This window comes from Rhinoderma darwinii, chromosome 1, assembly GCF_050947455.1.
Source record: "Rhinoderma darwinii isolate aRhiDar2 chromosome 1, aRhiDar2.hap1, whole genome shotgun sequence".
NCBI classification, from domain to species: Eukaryota; Metazoa; Chordata; class Amphibia; order Anura; family Rhinodermatidae; genus Rhinoderma; species Rhinoderma darwinii.
The window spans coordinates 259,870,570-259,886,655 of record NC_134687.1 but is presented as its reverse complement, the minus strand read 5'-3'; the positions used below and the strand labels follow the sequence as shown (position 1 = coordinate 259,886,655).

Below are 16,086 nucleotides of genomic sequence, written 5' to 3'. Positions count from 1 at the left end.
ATGTTTCACTTTATGTGGTAATAACTCCGGAATGCTTTTACCTATCCAAGCTCTTCTGGGATTCTTTTCTCGTGACACATTGGACTTTGTTACTGGCAAAATTTGCCCGATACCTTCAGTATTTAATTGTGAAAAACACCAAAATTTAGCAAAAAATTTAAAACATTAGCATTTTTCTCAATTTAAATGTATTTGCTTGTAAGACAGGCAGTTATACTACACAAAAATGTTGCTAACTAACATCCCCCATATGTCTACTTTAGATTGGCATCGTTTTTTGAACATCATTTTATTTTTCTAGGACGTTACAAGGCTTAGAACTTTAGCAGCAATTTCTCACATTTTCAAGAAAATTTCAAAATGCTATTTTTACAGGGGCCAGTTCAGTTGTGAAGTGGCTTTGAGGTCCTTAGATATTAGAAACCCCCAATAAGTCACCCCATTTTAAAAACTGCACCCCTCAAAGTATTCAAAACAGCATTTAGAAAGTTTATTAACCCTTTAGACATTGCGCAGGAATTAAGGCAAAGTAGAGGTGAAATTTACAAAGTTCTTTATTTTTTTCCAGAAATTCATTTTTAATCCATTTTTTTTTGTACCACAGAAGGTTTTACCCAAGAAATGCAACTCAATATTTATTGCCCAGGTTCTTCAGTTTTAGGAAATATCCCACATGTGGCTCTAGTGTGCTACTGGACTGAAGCACCGGTCTCCGAAGCAAAGGAGCACCTGGTGGATTTTGGGCCTCCTTTTTATTAGAATATATTTTAGGCACCATGTCCGCTTTGAACAGGTCTTGTGGAACTAAAACAGTGGAAACCCCCCAAAAGTGACCCCATTTGGGAAACGACACCCCTCGACGAATTTATTTAGGGGTGTAGCAAGCATTTTGACACGCCAGTTTTTCTGCAAAAATTTTTGGAACTAGGCCATGAAAATGAAAATCTACATTTTTTCAAATAAAATGTAGGTTTAGCTAATTTTTTTTTACATTTCCAAAAGAACTAAAGTAGAAAAAGCACCACAACATTTGTAGAGCAATTTCTCCCGAGTAAAACAATACCCCACATGTGGTAATAAACGGTTGTTTGGACACACGGCAGGGCTTAGAATGGAAAGAGCGCCATTTGGCTCTTGGAGCTCAAATTTAGCAGGAATGGTTTGCGGAGGCCATGTCGCATTTGCAAAGCCCCCGAGGGGACAGAACAGTGGAAACCCCCAACAAGTGACCCCATTTTGGAAACTACACCCCATGAGGAAATTATCTAGGTTTACAGTGAGCAGTTTGACCCCACAGGTGGTTTACAGAACTTATTGGAAGTAGGCCGTAAAAATGAAAATCTACATTTTTTCAAAGAAAATGTAGGTTTAGGTATTTTTTTTTCATTTCCACAAGGACTGAAGGAGAAAAAGCACCGTAACATTTGTAAAGCAACTTCTCCCGAGTAAAACAATACCCCACATGTGGTCACAAACATCTGTTTGGACACACGGTAGGGCTCAGAATGGAACTAGCACCATTTGGATTTTGGAATGCAGTGGAAACACCCCAAAAGTGACTCCATTTGGGAAACTGCACCCCCTGAGGAATCATCTAGGGGTATAGTGACATTTTTGATCCCAAAGGTTTTTTGCTGAATTAATTAGAATTAAGCCATGAAAATGAAAAATAATTTTTTTTTCCAACAAGATGTAGTTTTAGATCAACATTTTTCATTTTTACAAGGAATAGAGAAGAAAAAGCACCCCAACATTTGTAAAGTAATTTCTCCCGAGTACGGTAACACCCCATATGTGGTTATAATCAGCTGTTTACGTATATGGGAGCATTCAGAAGAAAAGAAGCGGTATTTATCTTTTGGAGCGTAGATTTTGCTGGAATGGTTTTTCGGACAGCCTGTTGCATTTGCAAAACCACTGATGTACCAAAAAAAGTGATCCCGTTTTAGAAACTACACCCCTAAAGGCATTTATCAAGGTGTGTAGTGAGAATTTAGACTCCACAGGTGTTTTTCAGAAATGAATACGCAGTGCATGGTGCAAAGTGTAAATTGCAATTTCTCCACTGATATGCCTATTCACCGCACAATATGTTGTGACCCTAGAGAATCTTACCCCATAAATTGTTAAGCGGGTTCTCCCGGGTATGGTAATGCCTTACTTTTGAAAATAAATTGCTGTTTGGGCACACTGTAGGGCTAAGACGGACCACCATTTTGAGCATGGATTTTCTTGGTAATAGTTCTGTTTGGGGTTTTGCTGGTATTTCCGTTTATAATGCGGTGGCATATGTAATCTGTGCGGAGTACATCAGGGCATAATAAGAGGGTATAATAATGGGGTAAATAATACAATGATACATAGATGTGGGTTACGCTGTGAAGCGATTCGTTATGCGCAGGCCGGTGTCACACTGATAAACTGTTTTCTTATCCCCCTTCTGTATCGCTCTGCACCTTTTGGGGACTTTTTCTCCTTCGTAGTTTGGGAAATATTGCTGGGAAAGTTTTGCACTGGTATAATACGGGCACCCTCGCTTCCAGCGGATGTGCTATGTACCTTTTCTTTCCTAGTTCCTAAATACTATGGCCCTGAAACTGAAGGAATGTTCCCCTCCGGCCTGGGCATTGAGATGTTTTTCATCACCGCATTACTAGTGGCATAACTTTTTTTATTTTTCAGTTGATTGAGCGGTGTGCGGGCTTGTTTTTTGCGAGACGGGCTGTAGATTTTATTGGTACCATTTTGGGACACATACGACTTTTTGATCACTTTTTATTTCATTTTTTGGTAAAGGAAATTACCAAAAACAAGCAATTCTGGAATAGTTTTTTTTCGGCATCCACAGTGCGCCCTAAATTACATGTTCGTTTTATTCTGCGGGTCGATACGATTACGGCGATAGCAAATTTATATAGTTTTTTTTATGTATTGCAGCTTTTGCACAATAAAATCACTTTTTTTATAAAATCATTTGTTTTCAATGTCGACATATTCTAAGACCCATAACTTTTTTATTTTTGCGTGGACAAAGCGGTGTCAGGGATTATTTTTTGCGGCACGGATTGGCGTTTTTTATTAGTACTATTTTGGAGTAAATGTGACTTTTTGATCACTTTTTATAGCATTTTTTGGAAGGAGATGTGACCTAAAAACAAAGATTCTGGCGTTGTTTTTCATGTTTTTTTTTTTACGGCGTTCACCGTGAGGGATAAATTACATAATAGTTTTGTAGTTTGGGTCGTTACGGACGCGGCGATACCAATTATGTATAGTTTTTACGGTTTTTCCCATAATAAAAGACTTACTATGGGAAAAAAGTCAGTTTAGCTTTATTTTTATTTGAAATGTGTGTGTTTTTTATTGTTTTACCACATTTTTATTAACTTTTTTTACTTGTCCCACTAGGGGACATGAGGGCCTGATGCCCCGATCACTGCTCTAATACACTGCACTACATACGTAGTGCAGTGTATTAGCGCTGTCAGTTATTCACTGACAGCAAGCCTATGAGGACGCGCCTTAGGCGGGTCCTCATCGGCTCCCGTACAAGGCAGACTCGGACGCGATTTTCTGGCGTCCGATTGCCTCAGCAATCCAGCGATTGCGTCACTGGGTTGCCGGTCGGGTTAAAACCTATCAGATGCTGCGCTCTATTGAGCGCAGCATCTGAGGGGTTAATCTGCCGGATCGGAGAATGGCTCCGGTCCTGGCAGTTACAGGAGGGTGCCAGCTGTATAATACAGCTGTCACCCCGCGGTGATGGTGCCGGCTCTGCTCCTGAGCCCGCAGCATCACTGCGCCGTATCTATACGTGGCTCCTGGTACTTTGCTAAAAAGTAATCTGGCCTAGCGGAAGGGGCGTGAACTTCCGCGGTCCAACAAATTTACTATAAGTCATGCAAGCAGGGGGCGTAAATAAAAGCGCAACTCTACTCTAGCTCATAGTTGAAGTATATTTAACGTTTTGGCGCACGGACAGCCTGAGTTGTGCCTAATTTATTAAAAATCGTGCGCCTCTTTTTAAATTTAAGACTTATACAGATTTTTGTAGGGGTAGTCAGGGTTGGATTATAGGGATGGAATTACCCATGGGCCTTCACTCCCCAATTCCTTCCAAGACAGTGCTTCCAAGACATTTCTAGCATGCGAGTAGGGCAGAAGTGGTGATTATACAGGTTTTAAGGGTCCAACCTCCATCATCCTTTTCAAAAGGCAGAGAATACTTAAAGAGGCTCTGTCACCAGATTTTGCAACCCCTATCTGCTATTGCAGCAGATCGGCGCTGCAATGGAGAGAAGAGTAACGTTTTTATTTTTAAAAAACTAGCGTTTTTGGCCAAGTTATGACCATTTTTGTATTTATGCAAATGAGGCTTGCTAAAGTCCAACTGGGCGTGTTTAAAGTAAAAGTCCAACTGGGCGTGTATTATGTGCGTACATCGGGGCGTTTTTACTTCTTTTACTAGCTGGGCATTCTTACGAGAAGTATCATCCACTTCTCTTCAGAACGCCCAGCTTCTGGCAGTGCAGACACACAGCATGTTCTCGAGAGATCACGCTGTGTCGTCACTCACAGGTCCTGCATCGTGTCGGACGAGCGAGGACACATCGGCACCAGAGGCTACAGTTGATTCTGCAGCAGCATCGGCATTTGCAGGTAAGTCGATGTAGCTACTTACCTGCAAACGCTGATGCTGCTGCAGAATCAACTGTAGCCTCTGGTGCCGATGTGGCCGACACGATGCAGGACCTGGGGCAGGAAGTGAGTGACGTCACAGCGTGATCTCTCGAGAACACGCTGTATGTTTGCACTGCCAGAAGCTGGGTGTTAACGAAGAGAAGTGGATGATGCTGATTCATCAGCATCATACACTCCCATTCCTAACGCCCAGCTAGTAAAAGAAGTAAAAACGCCCCGATGTACGCACATAATACACGCCCAGTTGTACTTTTACTGTAAACACGCCCAGTTGTACTTTTGCAAGCCTCATTTGCATAAATACAAAAATGGTCATAACTTGACCAAAAATGCTCGTTTTTTTAAAATAAAAACGTTACTGTAATCTACATTGCAGCGCCTATCTGCTGCAATAGCAGATAGGGGTTGCAAAATCTGGTGACAGAGCCTCTTTAAGTTATAGGAAGGCGGAGGCTGGGTGTGATTGGGCAATATTGGGCATGGTTCGAGGCATGACTAAACAAAGAAAGAAAGATAAGTACAGACTGCTTCATTGTGAGCAGAGCTGCACTTGTAACTTTAGTTTCATAAAAAAAACACGTTTATTTTATGAAACAAAGTCAAAGAGGTGTCGGCACTTGTAAAGACAGCTGACACATAGATTAGTGCAGAGCTGCTCACGCTGAAGCAGCTTCTGCTCTCATTAAACCCCTCCCAGGCTGCCGACGTCTATACACGTGCTAACCGCACGGGGCATCGGCAGTTAAAACGTATATAGCCGTACGGCAGTCGTGAAGGGGTTAAGAAAATGACCAAAAAAAATCCTATTCCCATTTTTCAGTAAAAGTTATGTAAGCAAGTATCGCCAGGTCCGGTAACTTCACAACTATTAAAATATTGTTATTTAAGCTACCGAATGAATGCCGCATGGAAGAAAAATGCACAATGCCGGAATTGCTATATTTTTGGTCACCTCGCTTCCCCCAATGGAATCAAAATTAAAACTACAGCCCACCCTGCAAAATGCAACCCCTCACACTGCTCCATCCACGGAAAAATTAAGTTATGGAACTCTGAATATGGTGACACAAGATACTTTATTTATTTAGAATAGTGTTTTCAATGGTAAAAGATGTAAATTTGGTATCATCATGGTTTTAACACTCAGACTAAAGTTAATGTTTAACTCATGTTTTAGTACTTTTGTTAAAATAATGACGTGTGGCGACTGCAATGAATGAATGCCAGGAATGGGGCAAATTTATATTTACTTATTTAATATCTTTTACATGGACACTTCAATACTCCTATGTACATTTGTACATTGATTTTAATATAACTCTCTTTACATAGAGACCACAATGTATAAAAAGCTGAAAAAGTATATTCTGACACCCGAGGAACTAAAGGAGCATTGCTACCCACTGGTGCACCCTGAGATGTCTGGGAGGGCTGTGTTAATTACTGGAGAGGAAAGCAAGAGCTCAGACTGTAAGTATGAAAGTTCCCAGAATTCTGTTTTGAACCTCAAGACTACACCATGGGTATGCTTAGACTATACACTTGTAATTAATCGAATTATTAAATATTACTATTAATATTGCCAACAATTCTAATGCTCTCTCTCTTTCTTAACTTTAGCCTGCAAAATATGTTGCCGCTGTGGAGCAGAGTACCTGGTAAAACCTAGTGGAAAATGTGTGCGCCAAGAGGAATGTGTTCACCATTGGGGTCGTCTCCGCAGGCAGAGAGGTGCTGTCTGACACAGGGAGGGGAGCTGCTAACAGTGAGCGAAAATTAGAGGGGTTGCAGATGCAATGGGAAAAAAAATTTCTGTGAGAATGTTCAGTATTGATAGTAAAATAAGATTTTTAGAGAATCATGTTTTTCACTATTTTAAAGTAAGATTAACTTTACATTTTTGGTTATATTTTCAAAAGACGACTACTAGGTTATATATTTAGTAATGTTAAATAAGAAGTCATGTGTCCAAGTTTAATAAAGGGATGGGAGAAAGTGAAGGGATATTAGAAATTATCAAACTTTGTTTTGCCCCGATTGATCCAAAGAAAAGTTTAGAAAACAAACGTAAGTAGAAAAAAAAATTACACAAGATATTAACCAATTTACCCTAAAAAAAAAAAAAATTCTATACGTTGACGTAAGCGCTGATATGTCTTTGTTCTAAGAAATTATCATCTACTGTTCCTGCAGTAGGCTATTTCACAGTTCTCACGGTAAAGAAGGCTTGTCGCCTCTGCAGGTTGAACCTTTTTCTTTCCAGACTGAGGGAGTGCCCCCTTGTTTTTTGGAACAGGTTTTTCACACTTTATTTTTTATTTTTTCATGGTCCCTTCATATCATGTTAATCATGTAGTTTCTTTTCGCGGCTATATAGCTTTAATTCTTTTAAACTTTCCTCAAAACTAAGATCCTCCATGCCCCTTATTAGTTTAGTTCCTCTTCTTTGTATTTTTTCCAATTCCAGGGCATCCTCTCTATTAACTGGAGCCCAGAACTGAACTGCATGTTCTAGATGAGGCTTCAGTAATGCTCTGTAAAGTGGTAATATTATATCCCTGTCCGGCGAGTCCATGCCTCTTAATACACAACAATATCTTGCTGGCCTTTGAAGCAGCTGATTGACATTTCATGCTGTTATTTAGTTTGAGTTACAAGTGCACCCAGATCCTTCTCAACAAGTGACTCCCCCAGTATAGCTCCCCCTAGGACATATGATGCTTACAGGTTGTGGCTACCCAGATGCATAACTTCACATTTATCTACATTAAACTTCATTTGCCAAGTGTACACCCAAACACTGTGTGTCCAAATCGGCTTGTAGTTTATGAACCTCTTCAGAACATGATCATCTGCATAAATAGAAACCATGCTATTAATCCCATCCCCTATATCTAATAACGAAGTTGAATAATAGTGGTCCCAGCACTAAACCCTGGGTACCACCACTTCTAACCGGTGACCCATTCAGAGTTTGAATTATTGACCACAACTCTCTGGATAGGGACCTTGAGCAAATTTTTAATCCACTTACAAACTATACTTTCTAAACCAATAGACTTTAATTTACCCATTAGACGTCTACGAGGGACAGTGTCAAATGCCTTTGCTAAGTCCAAAAACACTATATTCACAGCGGCCCCTCTGTCTAGGCTTCTACTCACCTCTTGTTAAAAACAAGTTGGTTTGACATCTGTCCTTACTAAATCCGTGCTGGCTGTCACTTGTAATACTATTTTTTTGTCACATACTGTAAATAGTCCCTTAATAGCCCCTCAAAAATTTTCCTAAGATGGATGTTAAGGAAGACCTAGAGCCCTTTTTGAATCCAGCTATCTAGCTACTACATTTACCCTGCATCCGTCCCTTGGCGAGCAGGGGGACAGAAATAACTGAACTAAACTCTTTAAGAACTTTATGGTGTTACCCCGTTTGGTACCGGAGCTTTATGCACATTTATTTTATTTAACTTTGGCTTCATTCACGTCTGCACTATAGCTCCGTTCCGACGTCCAGTCGGAATGGAGCCCTGACGGACACAAACGGAAATCATAGGTTTCTGTTTCCATCACCATTGATTTCAAAGGTGACGGATCTGGTTCTGATACTGTCAAAACGACGGAAGTCTTTCACAACAGAGACAAACGGAAACCATTGGCACCAAATCCGTCACCATTGAAATCAACGGTGATTGAAACGAAAACCTGTGGTTTCCGGTTGTGTCTGTCAGGGCTCCGTTCCATCGGAATGGAGACCTAGCGCAGATGTAAACGAAGCCTTAGCTTGGACCATATCTACATTCAGCCAATTAACTATATTAATTGATGTATTACTGGCACGGGCTACATCAGCTGCTCTTTCTTCTGTTCTATATAAAGAGCTGAAGAACCAATTTAGTAACTCTGCCGTCTCTTGATCCCTTGTGACCCGCACCCCATTACCGCTATTTAGGGGTCCTACATGTTCAGTCCTTTGACTTTTTTGTATTTATATACTTGAATAATTTTTGGGGATCTGTTTTTGCTTTCTTTTGCAACCTTCATTTTGTATTTTTTCTGATTTTTATAACTTTTTTTTTTTACAGATTTTTTTTTTTTAATCTCTTTATAATTTACAAAGGCTAGAACTGTAACTTGAGATTTGTAATTTTTAAATGCCCTTTTTTTTTTTTGTCATTGCCCCTTTTACAGAAGGTGTAAGCCATGTGGGGATTAATTTTAGTAGTTTTTACTTGTTACCTTTAGGAATCCATTTTGCACTAATAATTATACAAAGCGGATTTTAAGATTTCCCATTTATTATTGAATGGTATTTGTGGAAACGGCGTAGCTTGCATGCTAGGCTGCTTCCGTAACTGCCGTTCACTACTATGGGAATTTCGGAAACTGCGTAGCTCAGCGAGCTACGCTGTTTTCGTAACTCAAGACCATATAAACTTTGTCATAGTCGGAATTCACCTCATTCAGCCGCAACACAGAGCAGCTGAACAGGGTATAGGGGGCCCTGTTCTGGAGATAGGTGCGGGTCCCAGAGGTGGGAGCCGCATCTATCTGACCTTTATGACATATCCTGACATATCCTGTCCAGTGCTTTTGGCTTTTCTAGCCTGTTTGTTTTTTACAGTATAGGTAAAATGTAACTATATTATGATCACTGTTACCGAGGTTTTTGACGAACATTGACATTCCCAACAAGCTCTGCATTACTAGAAATGTCCAGATCCAACAGAGCTTCACCTCTAGTCGGGTCTTCCACAAACTGGCCCATAAAATTTTCCTGCAACAGTTTGAGGAAATGTCTCCCCTTTGCAGTTGTAGCAGAACCATGACACCAATTAATATCTCGGTAATTAAAATCTCCCATTATCACTACAGTACCCGCCTGTGCAGCCCGCTCCATCTGTTTATATAGCTGACCATCCATCTCCATAGTTATATTGGGAGGTTTGTAGATTTACATAAATTTTAGTTTTTTCAGAGTTTACCTCCCTTTATTAGTTGGTTAGCTTGATGCTAAAAATCTATTTTGAATACAAATTACAGTTGTAATAAGGACATTAACCGTTGTCTCCTCATTCTTCTCTCAGTGCATGGAAGTTGGGATACCCATTATAGCTGCTGCTCTGGTGCTGCTGGATCCACTGGATGTCAAGTAGCTAAGGTTAGACTGATTTTCTTTTATTATGTAATAAAGGATTTAGACCAGAAACTATGTATATTTATTAGGAAAATGTTGTAACTGTTATTTGTAACTGAAATGTGCAGCATATTATATGCAGGAGCATAGTGAAAAAAATTTGCTCTTAAAGTATACCTATGGATTTGTCTTTTTATTTTATATATGAAGAAGTTTAACATTCTGCATTGCTTTTACAATATATCTTTAAAAGGTTCTATTCAAACTGCATTCGCAGTGTACGTCGGACCTATGCGTTGAGAGTATTTCCCATTGCAAATGCCCATAGGCTTCAATTGTAAAAAATGTTATATAGTGCATGGTATACTTTTTTTTTTTTACTGGATTTCGTTCTTTGGAATAGCTTAGCTGACTACGCTATTCTATACAGTTGAAAAAAAGGTATACCGGTCCGATGTATGCTAAATGAACACTCTTTTGGCCTCTGTCAGGTGAATGGGGCCCTATGGATACATTTGGGTTAAAGCTCTGTTTTCAGTTTCAGGGCTCCAAATGTATCGTCTCTCTGACTCCAATTTCAGTCAGAGATAAAGAGAAAAGATTACCTTATTTTACTTTTATTTAAAAAAAAAAAAAATTCTTGGGCTACATTCTCACGACCGTGGAAAAAAAATGCCCATTAAAAACTGATCAACTGTCAGTTTTTCATGGCCATTTTGCATCAGTGTGTCTCCACAATTTCATCCATTTCCAGTTCGTCTGTCCGTTTTTAATGGCCGCTTGGCATCCGTTTTTGATGACCGTTAAAAAAAACAAACAAAAAAAAAAAAAGATGAATTTCACTAGTCAGGCTTTTTTTGTCCCAACCCCCTGAAAACACCCAAAGGAAGGGCATTGTCATGATTGTTTCATAGACCCCCTGTAGATGATGGCGCACTGCCCCCCTGTAGATGATGGCGCACTGCCCCCCTGTAGGTGAATACTTTGAGGGGTGAGGTTTTTAAAATGGGGTGAGTTTTCTAATATATAAGGCCCTAAAAGCCACTTCACAACTGAACTGGCTCCTGTAAAAATAGCCTTTTGAAATTTTCTTGAAAATTTGAGAAATTGCTGCTAAAGTTCTAAGCCTTGTAACGTCCTAGAAAAATAAAAGGATGTTCAAAAACCGATGCCGATCTAAAGTAGACATATGGGGGATATTAATTAACGACTATTTTGTGTGGTATAACTGCCTGTCTTACAAGCAGATACATTTAAATTTAGAAAAATGCAAATTTTTGCACTTTTTCGCAAAATTTTGGTGTTTTTCACATTTAAATACTGAATGTATAGAGCAAATTTTGCCAGTAACATAAAGTCCAATGTGTCACGAGAAAAAAAAAATCTCAGAATCGCTTGAATAGGTGAAAGCATTCCAAAGTTATTACCACATAAAGTGACACATGTCAGATTTGAAAAATGAGGCTCTGTCAGGAAGGTCAAAAGTGGCTAAAGAGGGAAGGGGTTAAAGAGGGACATGCAGTACCCACAATCCATGTGTTCGTTTGTAAACCACTGTTTATTCTCAGAGGAGCAAAGTTAATTGGACACAATGTGACACACCTCCGTTGCCATGTTTCGCTGTCCACATTGTTCTGATACTGAATCATTGCACACGCACTGACAAAGCCATGCTGATTGGTCATTCATAGAAACTCCCACCAAGTCACGGAAACCATACTAACCACCAATTTAAATGTAGATTAACTATTTTAAATGGATCTATAGAGTAGCATCAAGGTGCTGATTTCTAGGGAGTTATCGCCTTCCATTTACATACTGTTAAACAGTGTAAGGTGCTGGCGCTGCCTGTGTTAGGGAGTTAACCAAACTCGTTTGCATTGGCTCTTACAAGAGCAGCAGAAACCATATCACAATAAGTGGGGGAAAAGGGGGGCATACCCGTGTATTACATAATACTTGTCCCGTACCAAGGAGTCATTGGATTCTAAAGCCGACCAGTACAGGGTTACTTCCCGTTAGGCTGGGTTCACACAACCTATTTTCAGACGTAAACGCGGCGTATTATGCCTCGTTTTACGTCTGAAAATAGGGCTACAATACGTCGGCAAACATCTGCCCATTCATTTGGATGGGTTTGCCGACGTACTGTGCAGACAACCTGTCATTTACGCGTCGTCGTTTGACAGCTGTCAAACGACGACGCGTAAAAATACAGCCTCGTCAATAGAAGTGCAGGACACTTCTTTCAGACGTAATTTGAGTCGTTCTTCATTGAACTCAATGAAGAGCAGCTCAAAATTTACGGCTGTCAGAGAAGCCTCGCAAAATGCGAGGAGGAGCAATTACGTCTGAAACGAGGCATCTGTTTTCTCCTGAAAACAGTCTGTCTTTTCAGACGTAAAAGCCAGCTAGCGTGTGAACATACCCTTAGGGGGGTAAACACGTACCGAGACAAGTGGTAATAGATGTACAATCTGAGTCCGCTAAGAGGCCCTGTATCTTATGCAGTCTACCAGCTGCCCGTGGAGGTGGCTGAATTCAGCATGTACATAGCCAATACCAGGCTAGTAAGCACTTGTATAACTTTAATTCCCCGCAACACAATAATCCATTAATTATAATTGCCTTTTATTGGTACCACTTAATATTCTTACACATCTTGTACAAAATAGATTTATGAAAACTTCATACTTTTCGGTTTCCATGACCTCAGGCTAAGCATAAACATATTTTTGCTTCAAGTCCCATATAGTGAGTCCTCCTCTGTTAATATAGAACAGAAAAACAATTAAAATCCATATGATAAAAACACATTGGGTCAATGCTATTGCAATCTACCCACCAGTGTAGCCTTTATAGACCGCTATGGGCACTTCATACTATGGTGTGCTAACTGATTAATTAACGTCACTTATTGCAATCAGATTGTATCCCTCATTAGATCTATATAAATGAGGTTATTTATGTAGATTAAATACTATCCATATTCCAATGCATATATTTTTTTTCTCTTCTGTGAACACTAGAATGATTTGTATATTGGAAGCACATTATGTTTTAGTAGTCGTAGTTTAGTAAATAATTTTGTTTATTAGATCTGTTCAGTTTTTTTCTTTTTTTTCTTAATCAGCAACATGTACAAGATGGTCGTAAGGATAACCAGGATGGCTTTGTGAAGACCTTTGAGAAGTTAATTTCATCTGAAAGAAACCCTGGAGTGTTTGCTTTAGACTGTGAAATGGTAAGTGATTTAGATGGGTTTTGGCTTAGTCCTATTCTTCAATCTGAACCTACCTTTCAAATAAGCTTCTACACCAGTATATCTGCTCTATCTGATATAAAATAAGCTAGTATTTCAATGTCTTCCTAGCCGTGTATTAACAGGCGTAGCTATACAAGGTGCAGAGGTAGTAGTCGCACCAAAGGTCTCTGTGCCAGTTAAGACGAGCTTTATAAATAGCACTTGGTAGGTTCAGGCCCTAAAACACATTTTGCATTGGGGCTTTGGAGCTTCAGGTTAGGTCTGAGTATGAAAGTGAGGCTTTCATAAGGACACGCATGTGCATTGAAACCCCTCTGCTGCTCGATCTATTCAGACTTTCAGGCGCATTGATTTTTTCCAGTGTTCTTCAGCTATCTCGAGATCCGTAAGTTTCCAGCACCAGGGGCGTAGCTAGGTGGGAGGGCAGACAGGGCATGTGCCCCGTGTGCAACTACGAGGAAAGGAAGGGGCGACATGGGCATAGTTGCTTGGACAAATAGCGCTAACAGAATAGGGTGACGGATACCCAGATAAGCAGCAGGGTAGTAACTGAGGGGATAGGGTGGAGGGAAGGGATGACTTGGTGCTGTGGGTGAAGGGTGCTAATGGCATAGGGAGGGGATGAGTGTGCAGTAGCATCTGGTGGCTATAGAGGAGCAGAGGAATTAGAGAAGAGATCTAGTAATGACTGGGAGGTAGGGCTGGCGATTATGATCAAAATCATAATTAATTGAACATGTAACCTCGATTACGAATATTGACAGAGTATTTAAGCCACACCCCTTTTGCATGCCACGCCCTCTATTTGCATGCTATGCCATTGAATTAATATTTATTCCGTGAGCCTGCTGTATACTACTGTATATAATATACCCCGACACTTCCCCCACACAGTTTATTGCGCCCATAGCTGCCCCCACACAGTATAATGCCCCTATAGTTTCCCTGCACACAGTATATAGCCCCCATACCTTCCCCACACAGTATAATGCCCCCATAGCTGCCCCGACACAGTATAATGCCCCCCCATAACTGCCTCTACATAGTATAATGCCCCATAACGGACTTCCACGCAGTATAATTCCTCTATAGCTGCCCCCATGCTGTATAATGCCCCCACAGCTGCCCCCAGTAGTGCCTGATAAAAATAATATACATACTCCTCTAACCCTGTTCCACCGACGCGTGGATTAGATCCCTCTGGTCTGTGCGGCACGGCCTCGTGTCTGGCGATACATAGTGATTGGTAGAGCAGGTCCCCTGCTCTACCATTGGATTCAACAGTATCTGCATCCTGAAAATGCAGATACAGTTTAAAACAGGAATAATTAATTGAGCTGAATATAGATTTTAAATTATTTTTCGAATTAACTGCCCAGCCCTACTGGGAGGCAATATGTCTTATTTCCCTTGGTGACCAGACACCTCCCATCACGGATGATGGTGAAACCTTTTTTCCTCTAGACGTAGAAGATGCCCCTTGTCCTTGTTATAGGCCTAGGTGTAAAATGATCATTAGAAAGATCTCTGTACTATGCAATTATATATTTGTACATTGTAATTAGATCGTCCCTAAGCCCCCGTCTTTTTTCTAAACTGAATATCCCCAAGTTTGATAACATTTCTTGGTACTGCAATCTGCCCATTCCTTTAACCCCTTCCCCCTGCTTGCATTCTGGGCCCTAATGTCCAAGCCATTTTTTTGATTTTTCCATTGTCACATTCGAAGAGCTGTAACTTTTTTATTTTTGCGTCGGCATAGCTGCATAAGGTCTTGTTTTTTGCGGGACGACTTGCAGTTTTTATTGGTACCATTTGAGAGTAGATGCGACTTTTTGATCACTTTCTATCACATTTTTTTTAAGTCAGGATTAACAGAAAACAGCAATTTTTCCATTGTTTTTTATTTTATTTTTTACGGCGTTCACAGTGCGGGTTAAATAATGTAACAGCTTTATAGTCGGGGTCGTTACGGACGCGGCGATACCAAATATGTGTAACTTTTTTGCTTTATTGTAGTTTTTTTTAATAGTAAAGCATTTTGTAAGGGGAAAAGCTGGGTTTTTCATTTTTTTTTTTTCACTTTTTTTTTTTATTAACTTTATTTAACTTTTTTTACTTTTTTACTAGTCCCACTAGGGGACTTCCCTATCCTCCGATCGCTATTATAATACACTGCAATACTTTTGTATTGCAGTGTATTACTGCCTGTCCGTTTAAAACGGACAGGCATCTGCTAGGTCATGCCTGCGGCATGATCTAGCAGGCATTCGCTGCAGGCAGACCTGGGGGTCTTTATTAGACCCCCGGCTGCCATAGAAGACACAGACACTCGGCGATTTTATCGCCGGGTGTCAGTGAGATGAGAGGGAGCTCCCTCCCTCTCTCCAAAACCATTCAGATGCGGTGCTCGCTATTGTGCACCGCATCTGAAGGGTTAAACGGGTGAGATCGATACTAATATCGATCTCACCCGGCAGAGCAGGGACACCCCCAGCCCTCAGCTGCTTCTGGCAGCTGAGAGCAGGGAGATTTCACGGCTCCCTGCTCTGTTTACTTTATTCTACAGCAGCGACGTAGTTTGGCGGCGCTCTAGAATAAAGCCCACTAATGACCGCCGTAAAAAGACGTATCGGCGGTCATTAAGGGGTTAATTACCTTGCTCGACTTTCCTTTCACCCGTTCTAGTTCAGCCGTGTCCTTATACACAGGTGCCCAAAATTGTACACAATATTCCATGTGTGGTCTGACTAGTGATTTGTATGAAGGCAAAACTATGTTCTTTATATAAACCGACAAAAACTACCCTAAATGTTATAATGATAAATGGCAATAAAGATTTTGTGTTTTTCTCTATAAATTGATGAAGACACAAAACAGTTGTCAAAAAGCCAGGTGCGTAACGCACGTTGGAGTGTTGGACAGTGTATTGGCAGTTACGATGGCTTATGGTGGGAGAAGTCTTGTGTTATACATGGTCTCAG

General features: G+C 40.5%; 1 protein-coding gene across 3 annotated transcripts in view; it reads left to right on the top strand.

The window, feature by feature from the left end:
- The window catches only part of REXO1 (RNA exonuclease 1 homolog), a 296,453-nt gene that overhangs the window by 169,208 nt on the left and 111,159 nt on the right, over positions 1-16,086 (top strand). For 2 of the 3 annotated variants that reach the window (XM_075863701.1, XM_075863706.1), the window contains exons 9-12: positions 6,034-6,171; positions 6,322-6,432; positions 9,788-9,861; positions 12,971-13,081. In XM_075863701.1, the coding sequence (XP_075719816.1) occupies positions 6,034-6,171; positions 6,322-6,432; positions 9,788-9,861; positions 12,971-13,081 (434 nt within the window). Of the gene's footprint in view, positions 1-6,033; positions 6,172-6,321; positions 6,467-9,787; positions 9,862-12,970; positions 13,082-16,086 lie in introns of those variants that run through there. The other variant, XM_075863713.1, reaches the window with a different exon arrangement.